General features: G+C 42.1%; 1 protein-coding gene across 6 annotated transcripts in view; it reads left to right on the forward strand.

The window, feature by feature from the left end:
• Positions 1-15412, forward strand: part of LOC140368734 (uncharacterized) — a 37804-nt gene extending 22392 nt beyond the window's left edge. For 3 of the 6 annotated variants that reach the window (XM_072455782.1, XM_072455781.1, XM_072455785.1), the window contains 19 exons: positions 57-573; positions 1423-1555; positions 1653-1769; positions 3023-3079; positions 3168-3236; positions 3314-3403; positions 4894-5003; positions 5115-5153; positions 6448-7123; positions 7197-7313; positions 7880-11410; positions 11728-11875; positions 11971-12076; positions 12177-12336; positions 12410-12517; positions 12615-12701; positions 12773-12935; positions 13030-13115; positions 14139-15412. In XM_072455782.1, the coding sequence (XP_072311883.1) occupies positions 57-573; positions 1423-1555; positions 1653-1769; positions 3023-3079; positions 3168-3236; positions 3314-3403; positions 4894-5003; positions 5115-5153; positions 6448-7123; positions 7197-7313; positions 7880-11410; positions 11728-11875; positions 11971-12076; positions 12177-12336; positions 12410-12517; positions 12615-12701; positions 12773-12935; positions 13030-13115; positions 14139-14210 (6386 nt within the window). In that variant the 3' untranslated portion in view covers positions 14211-15412. Of the gene's footprint in view, positions 1-56; positions 574-1422; positions 1556-1652; positions 1770-3022; positions 3080-3167; positions 3237-3313; positions 3404-4893; positions 5004-5114; positions 5154-6447; positions 7124-7196; positions 7314-7879; positions 11411-11727; positions 11876-11970; positions 12077-12176; positions 12337-12409; positions 12518-12614; positions 12702-12772; positions 12936-13029; positions 13116-13220; positions 13277-14138 lie in introns of all 6 variants that reach the window. The other 3 variants (XM_072455783.1, XM_072455786.1, XM_072455784.1) reach the window with 3 other exon arrangements.
• The last annotated feature ends 509 nt before the right edge of the window (positions 15413-15921 follow it).

The following is a 15921-nucleotide window of genomic DNA, read 5'->3' on the forward strand; positions in this document are numbered from 1 at the left end:
CTTGGAAAAACATGTGGCACGTTTGAGTGTTGTTACTGACCCTGGCTGTGTTTCAGATGCTGGTACAGTGAACATGGGGCGCAAGGTACGAGTGGAGAGTGGCTACTTCTCGCTGGAGAAAACCAAATCTGAGCCTTGTCCTCCGCCTCCCCAGAACCTGCCCCTGTCTTCTTCAGCGTCCTCTTCCTCTTTAGGAGCTCTCAGCCCCAGGTACTTCTCTGAGCCAGACCCCCCGACATCCCCAAACCAACCCTCCCAAGTACCTCTCCCTTCTCCAGGTGCCCTAGTTTCCCCTAGCTACTCTACCATCAGCTCCTCTCAGAGTTCTCTGGACTCAGAGCCCAGCAGCAGCAGCGCTCTCGTGTGGGAGGGACACGCTGGTGCGGTTAGCAGTGGGACAGGCAGAGTGGGCAGAACTGGCAGAGAGTATGCTGTCCTGTCAGACGTGCCCCGGGCGCGGAGGCTCACCTACAGGGAGGCTTTCCGCTCTGACCGAAAGCAGCAGGAGATCAGGGCACGCACACGGAGCCCCGGCAGAGAGGAAGTGGCCCGACTGTTTGGGGAGGACCGCAGGTACGGGATGGCCAACCACAACCAGTTGGTGATAAGGGATTTGGGTTAGGGTAATTCATTTCTAATCATTAATAAGCCACTGGTTGAAAAACTCATGCCTATTTATTTCAAATCTTTATCATGTAGAATGCTATTCAAGATATACTTGAGTTGTTCACTGCTTTAGTCTACCAGTGGTTTACCATAATGATTCCAAATAATAAGTTGCACGTGTTACTTTAATTCTGCTGACTTCTCCTTTGTGCTTCCTACTTTGCAACGGTTTTATCATTCTGTTTTTTCCAGGGGCTTCTGACAGAAGCTTCTGAGTTTTTCCAACCCTTCTACCTTGTCCCACTGCTGCCCTCTGCTGGTCATTGCTGACTCCTGCTTTCTATCATTTCATATCTGCGCTGCCTGGGACTGACCATTGAGCATAATTATGAGTAGTTGACTGGCCATTAGATTCTGTGTTTTAAAACATTCATGTGATCCGGTAAAGCCTCATTAAGGTAACACAGATTGTAATGCCATACTTTTACTTTTACATTTGTCTAATCCACAATGTAACCATTTATTTCCTTCAAGATTCCAACCTTTCATCATGTAACACTGCTCCTTAAACCTTTAGTTTGGTGCGTGGTGTTTCTTTGGGGATTGTTGTTTTATGGTGATTTGTAAAGGATAAGTTGTTTGTAGTTATTGTTTTGGCTGTTTTGTTTTATTTTATGCTTTTATATGATGCTTTGAGCTAAAACATTTTAAGCCTTATTTTCATTTATTGGAAATGTTAATCATTTTTTTCAACAGTTTTTGTGATCTAATTAGTCTTAATCCTTTTTAAGTTGTTCTATCATATGTGTTTTCAAGGCGAATCATTGAACATTTTGAAGAATGTCAACAAGTGGAACGTATGGACACCAGCAGCTCCAATGACCCCTCCAGCACCTCCCTAACCCAGAGACAAGGCCGCAGTGAAAGACGCCATCTAGTTAACAAACATGTAAGTATATTCTCACTATACTCCCACCACCAAATATACTAATAAGGGTGAACATTATTCTACAGTTTCAAATCATAATCGCATTCTTTCTTTCCAGGACTTATCTCTTGATGCAGGGAAAGAACGCTCAGTGCCTGACGTGTCCAACTCATCTTACGCCAATTTAAGACGGGCAAAGTCACTGGATCGCAGAGTCACCGAGTCATCAATGACGGTAAGCGTTAAGCCGAGAAGAATCCAGGCCCTGTTCCCGCCCCAAAAAATATTTGCGTGGTATATACATTACATTATTTCTGTGAAAAAGTGAAAGTGGTGCTCTCAAATGAAAGGATACAGGAAGTTATTTCAGCTGACTTGAGATAAGGCAGGTCCAGTGGTCGGTGTTTAGTTGGTGCAGCTGCCCTTGCCCCCTCCCTCTGCACCACACACATGCAGACACACACCAGCAGCACCAGCAGCACCAACACCGGCAGCAGCAGCAGCAGCAGCAGCAACAGTGTTACGGGTGCTTATAAATAGGCGCACAGAAGCAGCCGCAGTGGTGTGTATGTCTCCCAGTGCGCGGCAGAGGACCCCGATTGTCAGTGCATGAAAAGTGAAGGCAGGTTAACCACCGGAATGACCCTGTGCCAAACCGTGACGCCCCTCCGCATGAAGCTGAACAAAGTTAAGGTATTTGTCAGTGTGCAGGATTTTTAGGTAAATGGTCGGAGTTTGGAGTCTATAAACAGACCTGGGGGGCTTGGTTTCAGCGTGTAGCAGTTTGTGTTTCAGTGCCAGCTCCAGCTCCCGCCAGTCGGTCTCTTGAGCCGGGAGCATGAGAGTTCAGCAGCGGATGTGTTGTCTTTAATGTAAACAAGTGTATCCATGGTTCGGACATGGCACATATATACGATCAAGACATGAATTACTACTGAATGGCTTTACAGTGGCACTTTTATTGATGTGATGAAATTGATTTGAATCCTGGCTAATATGTAAGTTGTGAGGTGTTGTTGTAGTGAGAAAAAGGTTTGACTCTTGGTACAGATTTTTGATACCACAATGATGTATAAAGTTTACTTTTCTTAGACAATAGAAAAACTTCCCACACAACAATTAACACAAAAAGAAGTTTCTTGAATATTGCCGTGTGGTACTTGATGCAGATAGAGACCAATCTTAAAGCTTTGTGTGATTTGTGTATCTAGTTTTGATACTTAACTTTGAGTATTGTTTGTATCATGTTTGTATCAATGTTTTATTTTTTCAACTTTTTTTCCTCTACTTTTCTTCTCTCTTGCAGTGGCAGGATTTACTTGACTGCCCATTGAATTACACAAATACATCACTAACTTTGTCCTTCGGTTCTTTTAGGTTCTATTGTTTCCGCGCAAACTCTAAAGTACTTTGTTGTCAACTGTTTTGTGTGTATTTAAATGTATTCCTTGACATAATGTTGCATTTATTTGTTTTGCCCTTCTTCAGCCAGATCTGCTGAACTTCAAGAAAGGATGGATGACAAAGCTGTATGACGATGGAATGGTAATTGGCTTTTATTAGTTTTTTTATTTAAAATATGAAAACATAAATGAATAAACACTTTAAAAGTATATGTTTGTTTGTTTTGCAGTGGAAGAAACACTGGTTTGTCCTCACAGATCAGACTTTGAGGTACTACAAAGACTCCATTGCTGAGGAGGTAAGTTGTCTTTGAGTGAAATTATTTTTATTCAGTTATCAAAAAGGCTCTTACATTTGATGTTTTTATTTTTGTAGGCTTCAGAGCTAGATGGTGAGATTGATCTGACCACATGTTACGACGTCAAAGAGTTTCCTGTGCAGAGGAATTACGGTTTCCAAATCCTGGTAGGTGCTGATGATTCTTCATGTCAACAAACACACGGCCACATATATCACACGTAAAGATGAAACTTTTTGTCTGCCTTGTTCTGAGCTGATGTCTGCTGCCAGGCCACAAATAGCTCCAGACAACAAGCGCTGCAACGTTGAGGATCAGGTTTTGGCATTTCTCTTTTTGAAACCATTCTTTGTGTGTCATGGAGGATGTCAATGCCTTGTCATCCCTGAAGGTCTCATGATCTGGTCTAAATCTGCCGCAGCTGGTCCCTGTCTCTAAGCCACAAACTTAGTGTTCCGTGTTTACCAAGATCTGCTCTTGTGTTTACTCAATAACACTTATATCAAGATGGATTGGCGCTGAATTATAACAGCTTCTTAGCAGTGCATCATCCTTGAAGTGGATATGCCCCTTCATGTAGTCATTGGCCATTAAACACTTTTAGCGCTTGTTGCTGGCACAATTCTGGACACTTATATGGTAGATGCTTGCGATGTCAACATTATTCATTTGATGTCATCAGGGGTTTGCTCCTGGCTACATATAGATTTCAGTCCTGCCACTCAAATCCAGTCTATATGAAGAATATAGTAGCCACACGGTCAGTCTTTGTTGACTTTCACTCAAGCATCCGCAGTGTTTCTAAAGGAGTCTGAAACTGTTGTGGATGGGCTGGCTCTGGCTGTGAACTGCATGGGTTTGGTGACCAGAAATTAATAACTACAGTATTTATATCTGTTCCAGCTCTAGTGCAGACCGGGTGGAGCTGTTGTTCTGTTATTCGCTGCGCATACCGTACATGCATTGAAGTTTGTTCAATCCCTTCTATGGCTTTTACATGTTAAGTTTATGCAAAGTGGCATATTTTGTATATAGTTTTATTTGCATATATGTTAGTTTATTTAATCCCCCAGACACTATTGTGAAAGCTATGTCATGTCTTAGCTGCATTATTTTACAGCTGTTATTTCACCTGAAATGGGTAACACTTAGATTCCATGATCAAATGCTTGATTAACTACCAGCGTAAGTAACAAATAGTTGACGCATATACACTTTTTATATATATTATATGATTAAAATTATTGAAACAAATTTTATTGACTTTTCATTTTTGCAGTTTATTTACTTGTAAACTATAAGACACTACATAATAAAGTATTTTATTTAGTATAGTATATAATATTGTGTCATATACAGATGAATAGAAAAGAAAACAGACTCCTGTCACGTCACAATAATTTGATTTTGCAGAATTTACTTGTTCTATACAGACCAAGTTTCTCACCGGAGCAAGGTCTGTCATCACGACACTCTGAACTTCATAGGAATTCATCTTTCTCTCATGTGGCATTTAAGTCTGTCAACAAATAGAAACTGCCTGGCATTTGCTGGGTAACTTGGTGACTTTGAAAAAGCATCCATTCTTTTCCAACATATGTTCAGCTTATTTTAAGCTGCCCATTATCTCACCCTTGTCATATGTGTCTGCTTACAGTGCAAAGAAGGAGCATGCACCCTGTCAGCGATGACCTCTGGAATCCGTCGCAACTGGATTCAGGCCATCATGAAAAATGTGCGACCCACAATCGCCCCTGATGTCACTCGGTAATACTCAGAGGATCAGCTGCACTACCACTGCCACAGACCAATAATACACTAATTTCTCTCCTCCACCACCTCTCTTTCCTCCTCCTGATATTCTCATCCTGCTTCCAGGAAAAACGTCTCTCTGAAACTGTCCGTGTTGAAGCCCAGGTTGGATTGCTTGTGTGTTGTATCTCCTGTTCCCCAAACAGTGATGTCATGGCTCAGCAATGTCCGCGTGTTTTTCGTCCCTCTCTGTGTCATGTGATCATTGAGTAACGTCTCTGTGTGAGCTGCGCTGGACACGCTTAGAAACGTTCAGATTTCATCACTGCAGGAATTTATTATTAATGAGAATAACAAATACATTATAAACACTGTGGTGCAGTTCAGCATTAAATTAGGCAGGAATAATTGTGTTTTCAGAATCTAGCTTGATAGCTCAATAGTCAGTGTTTTGTAAGTTATCACAGCTTTACATGAACTCTTTACAGATGTTATAGCTGGAGCATATGGTAAGAATGAAGCTACTGAAGGCTAATGCTTTACGGTGGGTTGTTCTTCTGAAGTGCTGCTGTAATCTTAGTGTCACAAGGCCAAACTACTATAAAACTTTTCGTTTTATATGAACCACTATACTTTGGATTTGGACTGGATAATGATTTGTTGCAATTCGTAAAAATGTCTTCTGCTGCCTTACACCTTAGAATCAGCTCTGTTCACATACTGTATCTGCGCGAGAATGTTCTTGGCATTCCTGTTGGATGCCTCACAGACACCTCTGTCATTTTTGAGCCCTGTCCCTTCTCATTTTCCCCTTACTCACTGATGGATACCTCACCACAGACTCATGGAGATGGCCTATTCGCTGAGGTCACCTCTTTAAACCACGATGTACTGCTTCACAGTTAAAGTGACAACTTTACTGTAATCATATTCTCACATGGAGCTGGGATACAAATAGCTCAGATAAAGTGAAAGCAGGCATCTGACATAGGCTTACCTTTGAGTATTCTTGTAAATGCCATGGCTGCTTTAGCTCTGTGCACACTCACGCCTAAAGTGTCCAAGTGTTAATGCTTGATGACTTTTTTTTTCAGTGCCACAACTGTCACGTGTAGTCATGTCACATTTGTTGTTTTCTCATTATAGAATGTGACTTCTACTTTACCACCTGAAAGTTTAAAGTGGTAGAATAGAATCACTATTTTTGTACCATTGTATGTCATATTTAAATAAGAAAAATCCACAAATGTTGAACTTGATAAATAATTTTATTTAAGGTCAGCTTATTCAGGTGTATAGTGATATACAACATAATATAGCAAGATAATAGAATGTCCACTGCACATAACAAAGTATCCTGTCTTTTTATAGAAAGGTCTTATTGTACTTGCTGTAAAACTCTGATTCTTTTTCTAACGGTTCTAATGATCTTTTTATTTTGTTTATTTTTTTATTTTAGATCTCTTCCAGAAGACAATTTAAAAGTGACGTTGGAGCCCTGTTCACAATCAATCTCTGAGCAAAGCCCTAGCTCGGAGACGCCTAAACCCGAACACAACAACCAGTCCTGCTCAAACAATTCCTCCACCTCCCCCAAGGAACCATGCAAAAGCCGGGTGCGGGAACGCAGGCGAGAGGGCCGCTCCAAGACTTACGACTGGACAGAATTCAAAATGGAGAAGCCCGAAAAGCCCGCGAAGGAACGAGCCGACACAGTGGACCTTAGCTCGTCTTTTTCTCCCACTTCTTCCTATAGTTCGTCTTCTACTCCTTCCTCTATTGCATCCTCTCCTGCCTCTACCTCTTCCCAGCCCCAGTCCATACCAGAAGACAGAGTTACTTCAACACATTTGCCAACTACCTACGCTATAAGTATTACATCCACGGTAAACTCCAGCCCTCCTGTGCGTGAGTGCCAAGACCAAGGCAGAATGGAAATAGATCATCCTTCAAACAAAGACAGAAGGGACACTAAAGGTTCTGGTGTGCGGGAGGAGATCGAACAGCAATGGCATCAAGTTGAGACCACACCTTTAAGAGAAGAAAAACAAGTGCCCATTACAACCCCTTTAGCAGTATCTAGTAACTCAGACAGGTTACCTCCGCACGAACTGGCAGAGCTGCTCGACAAAGAGGTAATTGCCATTGAATAAAGTAAATCTAACGTGGATATTTGAATTGTGTCTGTATTTAACTTGTTTGTTTTAGTTGGGACAGAAACAGAAAGAGCTGGACCAACTTCAAAAGCAGAACAGTCTTTTGAAAGAGCAGCTGGAGGATGCACTGGGAAGAGAGCACAGTGCCAGAGAGGGCTACGTGCTGCAGGTATTTCCACACAAACCAAAATGGGAACTCTTACAGTTATGTTGTGTGTGCTATGTTTCACTAACTGGTGTTGGTGCTTCTCTAAAATGATATGCATGATTGTGGGGTGCATGATATTTGGACTAACTGTTAATACGGAGGCTCACATCTCTTGGGGAAATACTGTGTAACAGATTTGTGGCTTGTGGTACATTTCTGACTGAGGAGCTTTGCACTGTGCTTTTTCTCTATCTGTCTGTGCTTCCATTGTGTGTCTTTTTTGCATGTCTGTAACAGATTTGACCGACTCCATGATACACATGTGTAATGAAGGATTTCATTTAGTAGAGAAGATTGTTTGTATTTGGTTTTATGTACAGTCACATTTGTTTTCTCATGCCAGTGTTGTTTGTAATCATGTTTGTTTCAAACTGAAAAAGCACAGTGGAATGGTTCTTGGATTCAAAGCCTTTTTAGGGAGTACATTGACAAGAGAAGAAATCTTTGTAGCTCCAGAGATGTGGTTCTCCGTACTGTAAGAGGTGAGGTGTTTTATAACTAAAACTGTCTCATCAATTTCTTCCAAGAGTTCCACACCCCCTTCCTCATCACCACATCGAGCCCCCTGGCAGCGTTTACACAGACTGAACCAAGATTTACAAGGAGAGCTGGAGACCCAAAAACACAAACAAGATCTAGCTCAGCAGCAGATTCGGACATTAAAGAGAAGTTACACTGAAGCCCAAGAGGCTGTAGACCGGCATGAGACTGATATTCAGGCACTCCAAACCAAACTGGCGTCTGCGATGGCAGAAATCTTAGCAAGTGAACAAGCTGTGGCTCGAATGCGCAATGAGCTCAAACTAGAACAAGAACGCTCCAAGGAACAGGAGGAGGAATACAACCGCAGTGAGGCCACGCTGAGAGCTCAGCTGAAAGACAGTGAAGATCGGCTAAGACAAGTGGAGGCCACTCTGTTAGAACGGAGCCAGGCTCTCAGGCATCTGGAGCGGCAGCAGGCGCTGCAGAAGGACCATCTGAGAGAGACCCAGAGGCTCCAGGAGAGACTACAGGAAGTGACAGCGCGCCTCATTGCCACAGAGGAGGGTCAGGCCCTGAAAGAAGAGCGGCTGAAAAAGGACCAGCAAAGCCTTAAAGAGACTCACGAGAGGGAGAAGCAGAGTTTGTGTCGTCGTTTGGCTGAGGCCGAGAACACACAGAGGGATTTGCAGGAACGACTACTGGAGGCAGAGCAGCAGGTAGAAGCCCTACTGTGTGGGAGACAGAGCTCTGCAGGACAAGTAGAGCAAATACAGAAGCTGCAAGAAGAGCTAACCCAGAAGAACAACATGGTGGACTCTCTCAGAGAGAGTGTGCGTCGGCTCGAGGAGGAGAAAGGTCATCTAACATGTCGCTGCCAAGAGCTTCTCAACCAGATCTCAGAGGCAGACCGTGAAGTTAACAAGCTCCACGGCCGACTGGAGGCAGAGGAGGCAGAGTTTTACACCCTGGAGCACTCATACGAGAGGGCTACGGAGGAGTTTCAGAAAATTAGCTTGTTTCTCCGTGAGAAGGAGCAAGAGATCCTTCAAACAAAAGAAATGTATGAGCGACTGGTGGAGCGAAAAGAGGAAGATTTAAAAGAGGCCTTTGTAAAAATGAGTGCTCTCGGAAATAGTTTAGAGGAAACCGAGCAGAAGTTACAAGCAAAGGAGGAACTTCTCTGTCAGATGAGTCAGAGACTCCTAGAGCCCTGCAATGCTGAAAAAGAGCTGCAAGCTAAACTTGTTATTGCAGAAGACCGGATTGCAGAGTTGGAGCAGAACCTCCATGCCCTGCAGCTAGGCTACGCTGGTCTTCACTCTGAGAGACTGACAAGTCCTGAACACTGCAGCCAGGACCCTGCAGTGGCTAATGCACCCCCCACACAAAACACCTCTGATGAGTCTCAAGCTAAAAGACCAAGAATACGCTTTTCAAACATTCAGTGCCAAAAATATAACAGTGTAGAAGAGTCAGATACTTCACTCGATACGACACAGAAAATCCAGTTATCTGATGGAAACATTTCCGCTGATGTTTCGTTCCCTCCCACAAGTGACCCAGAGAAGTTTATCTCTATTATACATGCTCTAGAATCCAAACTCCTCGCAACTGAAGATAAGCTAAGAAACCTCACACAAAACCTTGATCGATCAACCAAAGATGAAGACATGTCCAAAACTGACATAGGACTAAGTGACAATACACCGTACACTGAAAGTGAACAGGGCATTCAGGGCATTTCCATAAATAAACACTATGCTAACGCTCTTGTGTGTATTGAAAACTGTCGACAGAAAGTGCGAGGCATTCTGAGTGGCTCTCATCAAACCACTGACTTCCAGCTGCATTCACTTTCTCTAATAGAGAGTGACTTGTTCAATGCATCACACTGTATCCAACAAGCACAAAGCTCTGAGCTGTCTGCTGAGGAGGATCCAAACCAACCTGCGGAGTCTCTAGATGAAGATGCAATGCAACTCTTTGCCAAAACCCTGTCTTTTGAGGCTGCAGTTTTAAAAAAGATGGCTTTACTAATACAGACTTCAAAATCTGACCTTTCACAGGCTCTGAGTAAGATATGGGGGGATTTGGAGACCATTAAAAACAGTGATAAAGACAGTTTAGCAATAGTTTACGCTGATATGTTGACAAAGAAGCTAATGCTAGAGAGTGCTTTTTGGAAGGACATGGAGAAAGCTGAATGCCAGTTTGAGCCCAATGAGGAGACAAAACAGGGCAGTGTTTGTGACAAAGATACAGGTCTTATATTTAACAGTTTCATCAAAGCTGAACTTGCTTACTCTATTCAAAACATTAAAATGTCTTACGATGAGAAATTTAGAGTTCTTAAAAGGGAGTTGGCTGAAGCCCATAAGAACTGGCATCAAAGGGAAATGGCATTGAAAACAATTATTGAAGCGTCTAAAAGTCCTGATTTGCAAAATGTCATCAAAGAAATAAAAAAGAGCTTCGGCCTTAGCAAACATAAGCTAGCTAACATCCGCCCCCCTGAGCTGGCCCCTTACATGGAGCAGATAGAGGTGGAGGAGGCAAGACATATGGCGGAAGAGATTCTTGAGAGAAACCTTCCTGAAGATGTCCTCACATGTGGAATTGAGTCGATCCAGTCACTAGAGAATGCACATGAGATACTGGCCAGTGAGCTACAGAGACAGGCAGCTATTCTTCAGAAATATGCTCAAGAATTAGAAAGTGGAGACAAACATCCCGAGTTGGCTAAAATGATCCATGCACTTTTAGGAAGGCAAACTTCACATCAGTTGACCAGCACTACAATGTGTATGCGCGAAGCTCTCATTCAGAGTCAAGTGGCTTACGTGGCATGCAGGCTGCGGGCCATGCATGAACAGGACCTGAGCTGGTACAGGCAGGCCGGTCAAAACATGGATGCTCTAGTCCAGCAGCATGCGCAAAACATCAGCACAATCCAGGAGACGTACGAGGCCTCCATCGAAGAGCATCAGCAAAAGTTCTCACAAAGGGTGGAAAGCCTTGAGAATGAAAACCAAACACTCAAAAGTGAGATTGGCAAACACGTGAGACAGCTTTCTCAGCAGCAGGATGAGCTGGCAATGTTAGAAGAGCATTTTCAAAAAGAGGCTGAAAAGATGAGGCGTAGGCACAAGCAGGAATTGGATAACCTGAAAGAAGAGCGGGCATTTACTGTGGAAGAGCTGATGGAGACTACAGCAGACAGTCAGAAGAAACTGGGGGAACAGCATCGGAGCGAAATCAAGCGGCTACAAGAGCAGTTTGAGCTGCGGACATGTGAGCTCCAACAACTGCACCGAGAAGAGCTGAAGAAGCTACAACAACAGTGTAGAGAGGACAGTAGATCTCCACATGGGACAGGCGGTCAGACAGGAGCGGGGCAGAGGAAGGGGGAGGACCACAACATGTCTGAGGTGGACTCCATGATGGTTCTTCACGAGCGCATTCAAGAGCTGGAGAACCAGATGGACACCATGAGGGACGAGCTGGAGAACAAGAGCCTGGATGGAGAAACAGCCAGCCTCAGAGAGAAATACCAGAGAGACTTTGAGAGTCTGAAGGTTCTGATCTTTTACTTTGTCTTCTGTAGTCTGTAGGAGAGAAGAGTAGTGTTAGACATGTAGCTTCACTCTGCTGTAGTGTTTTTAAAGTTTTCACCCAAAATATCTTAACATTTCTACTGTAGAGGAACATTCTAATTTTCTTACTAACTTAGCCTTGCTCTAAATTGTACACGTGCATGCTTCTAATATACATTTTGCATGACACATTTGAGTAGCTTTCATGTTCTTTTAGAACTTCACGTTTTCTATTCATGCTGTAGAGGTTTTTGAATCACAGATGTATGATGGCAGTCTATTGAATCCTGTATCTGTAGGCAACCTGTGAACGTGGCTTTACTGCGATGGAAGAAACTCACCAGAAAGTCATCGATGACATCCAACGGCAGCATCAGAGAGAGATTTCCAAACTTATGGAGGAGAGAGAGCGGCTGCTTGCCGAGGAGACTGCTGCCACTATTGCTGGTAAACTCTCAGCTTATTGCACCATGATTTTCACCATACCTCCTCACACATAATAGTTATTAAACATAAATATGAACAATGTATGTTTTTTGCAGCTATTGAAGCTATGAAGAATGCACATAAAGAGGAAATGGTGAAAACCCAGCGCTCTCAGCTCAGTGGACTGAACTCGGACATTGATGAACTTCGCATTCAATACGAGTAAGAACAAATATAGCGCTTATACCTAGCAAACATATCTGCGTAATCACCCGGGCATGCAGGTGTGTTGACGCATCGTAAACATGATATCTGTCCACAGGGAGGAGCTGCGGTCTATCCACAGGGAGCTGGAGGTGCTGTCAGAGCAGTATTCTCAAAAGTGTCTGGAAAACGCTCATCTGGCTCAGGCGCTGGAGGCCGAGAGGCAGGCCCTCAGGCAGTGTCAGCGAGAGAACCAGGAGCTCAATGCCCACAACCAGGTTCTACAAATGACTTAAACCTATATGTACATCCTTTTATCCACGTATTCTAAAACCAAACCTCTCGTGACAGGAACTGAACAACAGACTGTCAATAGAGATCACCCGCATGCGCTCATGTCTCAGTGGAGAAACTGCAATGTCACCTGTTACCCAAGGCAAAGATGTCTATGAACTCGAGGTATGCGTGTTTAAATGCAAACAGTACCGCTAAAATGTACATGAAAGTACTTTTTTCTTCATTGAAATGCCTGGTCCTATTATGTGTCTTTTTGTAGGTTTTACTCAGAATCAAGGAGTCAGAGATTCAGTATCTAAAACAAGAAATCCACTCCTTAAAAGATGAGCTGCAGTCTGCTTTAAGGGTATGATGCATGGAAGAAGACATTTAGTACAAACACAGGACTTCTCATCACAATTTGTTTCTATTCTGCAGGACAAAAAATACGCTACGGAAAAGTACAAGGACATCTACACAGAGCTAAGCATAGTAAAAGCCAAGGCCGACTGCGACATCAGCAAACTAAATGAGAAGTTACTAATGGCGACAGAGGCTTTGGGAGAGAGGAGTGTGGATGGATCAGTCCAATCTGGATATGGTCAGTTTAATACAAATGAACTCATGTTTATTCAATATTTTATGATGATATTTATATATGTAGAATATATATTTATTATTTCATGTTCTTGTAGATATTATGAAATCAAAAAGTAATCCGGATTTTCTTAAAAAAGAACAATCAGCCGCAGCTAAGCCATCCAGAGGCTTAAGGTCCAAGGTCAGTTGACAGAAATCGTGTATTTGTGCAGTGTGGTTTTGTTGTTTATCGATGTTGAAAGAGTTGGCGTCAAAGTGTGTCATTTGTTTCTTTCCGTCGGGTCAGTCTGTCACTGAACAGGTCTCATGGGACAGCTGACATCCCTCCAAGCCCTGTCCTCTGTAGGTACAGCATGTAAAGAGCACAGCATGTCCCACCTAAAACCTATAACCACTCCATTCTGTCTTTTAACACACTTCCTGTGTCTAGTCACACCTCACTGACTCAACTGTTTGGAGTCGTATCATTGTACCAAGCGTGTTATTAGATTAGTGATATTTTTTTCCATTTGAATGTGTTTTGTCCTGTTTCAAGTCCTTGAAATGCAAGAATTAAGTACTGTTTTCGGCAATGTATTGTTATTAACGCAGCATGTTTTTTGTTTTTTTTGCAACCTACTAATTATACATTTACCTAACCTGGTCTGAGTAGGATAACGTTTAACCCTTTTAACTTGCTGTTAATACAGTTACAGACTAATTATATATCAAATCTTAAGGACAGTGTTGGGAACATGTTTTGAATACTAATTTTGAGTGACTAAGAGAATTCTGGTACAGTCACGCTTTCTTTTGGTGGTGTTCAGAATAAACTTACTTCTAGTCAAAGGAATACATACGTCATCAAACTGCAAAAGTAATACTGAGAAACTGAGAAAAAATATAGAACAATTGATGCATCAAATATAAATCGGTTTTAATCAGAATTTTACACTATAATCTACTGTAATGCAACTCAATGTTAAAGTATTTTAAGTATTCAGCATACAGTACTCTGATTGGACCATGTGTTAAGTTACAGAATACCTGCATCAAAATGTATTTTGTAACATATTCCATTTACAAGTAAAAGTATTCCTCACATCACTGCTTAGACTATACTGCCTGATACTATAGTTCACTGTTCTACTTGTTTTGTGGTGTGTATCAACTATGTGTGTGTAGTTTATATGTTGCTGTTAACACAACATATTTGTGCCCCCAGAGCCTGAAAGAAGGACTGACTGTACAGGAGCGCATGAAGCTTTTTGAAGCAAAAGATTCCAGAAAAATCTAAACAAAATGTTTGGTGTTTTCCGGTTTTGGTCCGACTTGTGCCACACCCAGCCTCAGCTTCAGACTGCATCGAGATCATCTAAACCTGGACGTGCTGCTTCGTTGCCTCTGATCTTTTTATTATTGTAATGAAAATAGTTTTACTGATCAATCCTGTGTAAAGTTTATTTTGAACCAAGGTTTAAGATATTCAGTGTTATATATAAGCTGTGAGAGGAATGCATAGCAGCTTTTTATTTATCCTTCCAAATGCCAAAATAGACAGCAATACCCATTATGAATAATATATATTTCCCAATATGACTTAATTACCTGCTGTATTTTATCATTGTCACAGTTCTATGTACAAGACTTAACATGCGTCTAATGTTGCACCAGTTGTGTTGTACATAACTACTGGGTAAATGTAAGGTTCTCTATCTGAGGGTTGGGCATCTGCTGTAATGTGGTCCGAGTGTAGTGAGTGATACAATGTGATGATTGCACTGCTTCTGAGTGAGACTATATAGGATGGTGTGTTTGTGTGAGGAGGAACAAGAGTGGGATTGCACTTATCACTTGACTACTTGAGGAAAGTTTTCTGTCAAATCGTGGATGTAGTGATATAGAATTTGGTTTATTGCAGTGCAACCAAACATCCAGCTCCTGTCAAATGAATAGAACAACGTGAACTGTTTGTGGTACTGGATTTTCTCACTGTTTCTTTCTGACATGAAATTGTGTTTACTGATTTTTGGCTTTGATGTGATTCAATCACGTCAAAGTGGATAAATAGGACTTGCATGAGTTGTACAGTATAACTCTAATTTCAGACTGATCATGTTGCCTCTTCATCCTCCTTTGTGCTTCAGAGTGGTTATCTTCACACTAATAAGCTTCGCTTTGCAAGTTCTACTGTTTTGGTGTAATGATTTACTGTAAGCATCAGTCTTGAAGCACTTGGCCCAATCCCTGACCTCTCACTGACATCTTATCGTGCCTCAACTGAGTGAAGATGTAAACATCCATGAAACCTGTGCAGCTATGGATACACTGTTGAGTATTCAAACCACGCCTTGTAAATAAGATATGCTACACACACAGAGGACATCTGTGTCTGTTTTAAACTTGTAACTTGCTCAATAGCTTGATATGAAATATATATGAATATTTTTTATTTTCATGTGAATGTATAATGTCAAATAAATGAAGTGTTTTGAAAAACTGGACTATTTTGCTTCAAACTAAAAAAATACTGTATAGAGTAGTGAACCAGCAAACCTGTATTTAAAATACTAATAATAGTCTATTCGGCAGTTTTGCTTGACCACAAATGACCTTTTTGAAAAATACTTTCCGACTAACGGGAAAGAACGACGGTATATCTCCTCAAGACAAGCAAACTGAAACACTACTGACCATGGAGGCATAACCAGAGTTTAGACCTCTGCCTCTGGGGCAGGAGCTTCTCCATTACCCAGGCCTCGTCTTTGGAGCGGTGGTGACAAACGCTCAGTGCTAAACTCTGGCCCCTGGGATCCCTTTGTGGCAAAGAGATTGGCCTAGAGGAGGAGGAGTTGGTGCTTGACTGTCACTAAGCTGAGAGAAGGACAGCAGCACATGTGCCGGCCATTGTTGACCTCCCACTACTGGAGAGCCTGGTCATACTGATATTTTTCTTCATTTATCCTTCATTAAAGTTTCTTTTTTTTGGAAACAATAGGCTAAAAGAA

Source organism: Eucyclogobius newberryi, unplaced genomic scaffold (assembly GCF_026437365.1).
Source record: "Eucyclogobius newberryi isolate DKJ021-1_F unplaced genomic scaffold, fEucNew1.0.hap1 SCAF_20, whole genome shotgun sequence".
Lineage (NCBI taxonomy): Eukaryota > Metazoa > Chordata > Actinopteri > Gobiiformes > Gobiidae > Eucyclogobius > Eucyclogobius newberryi.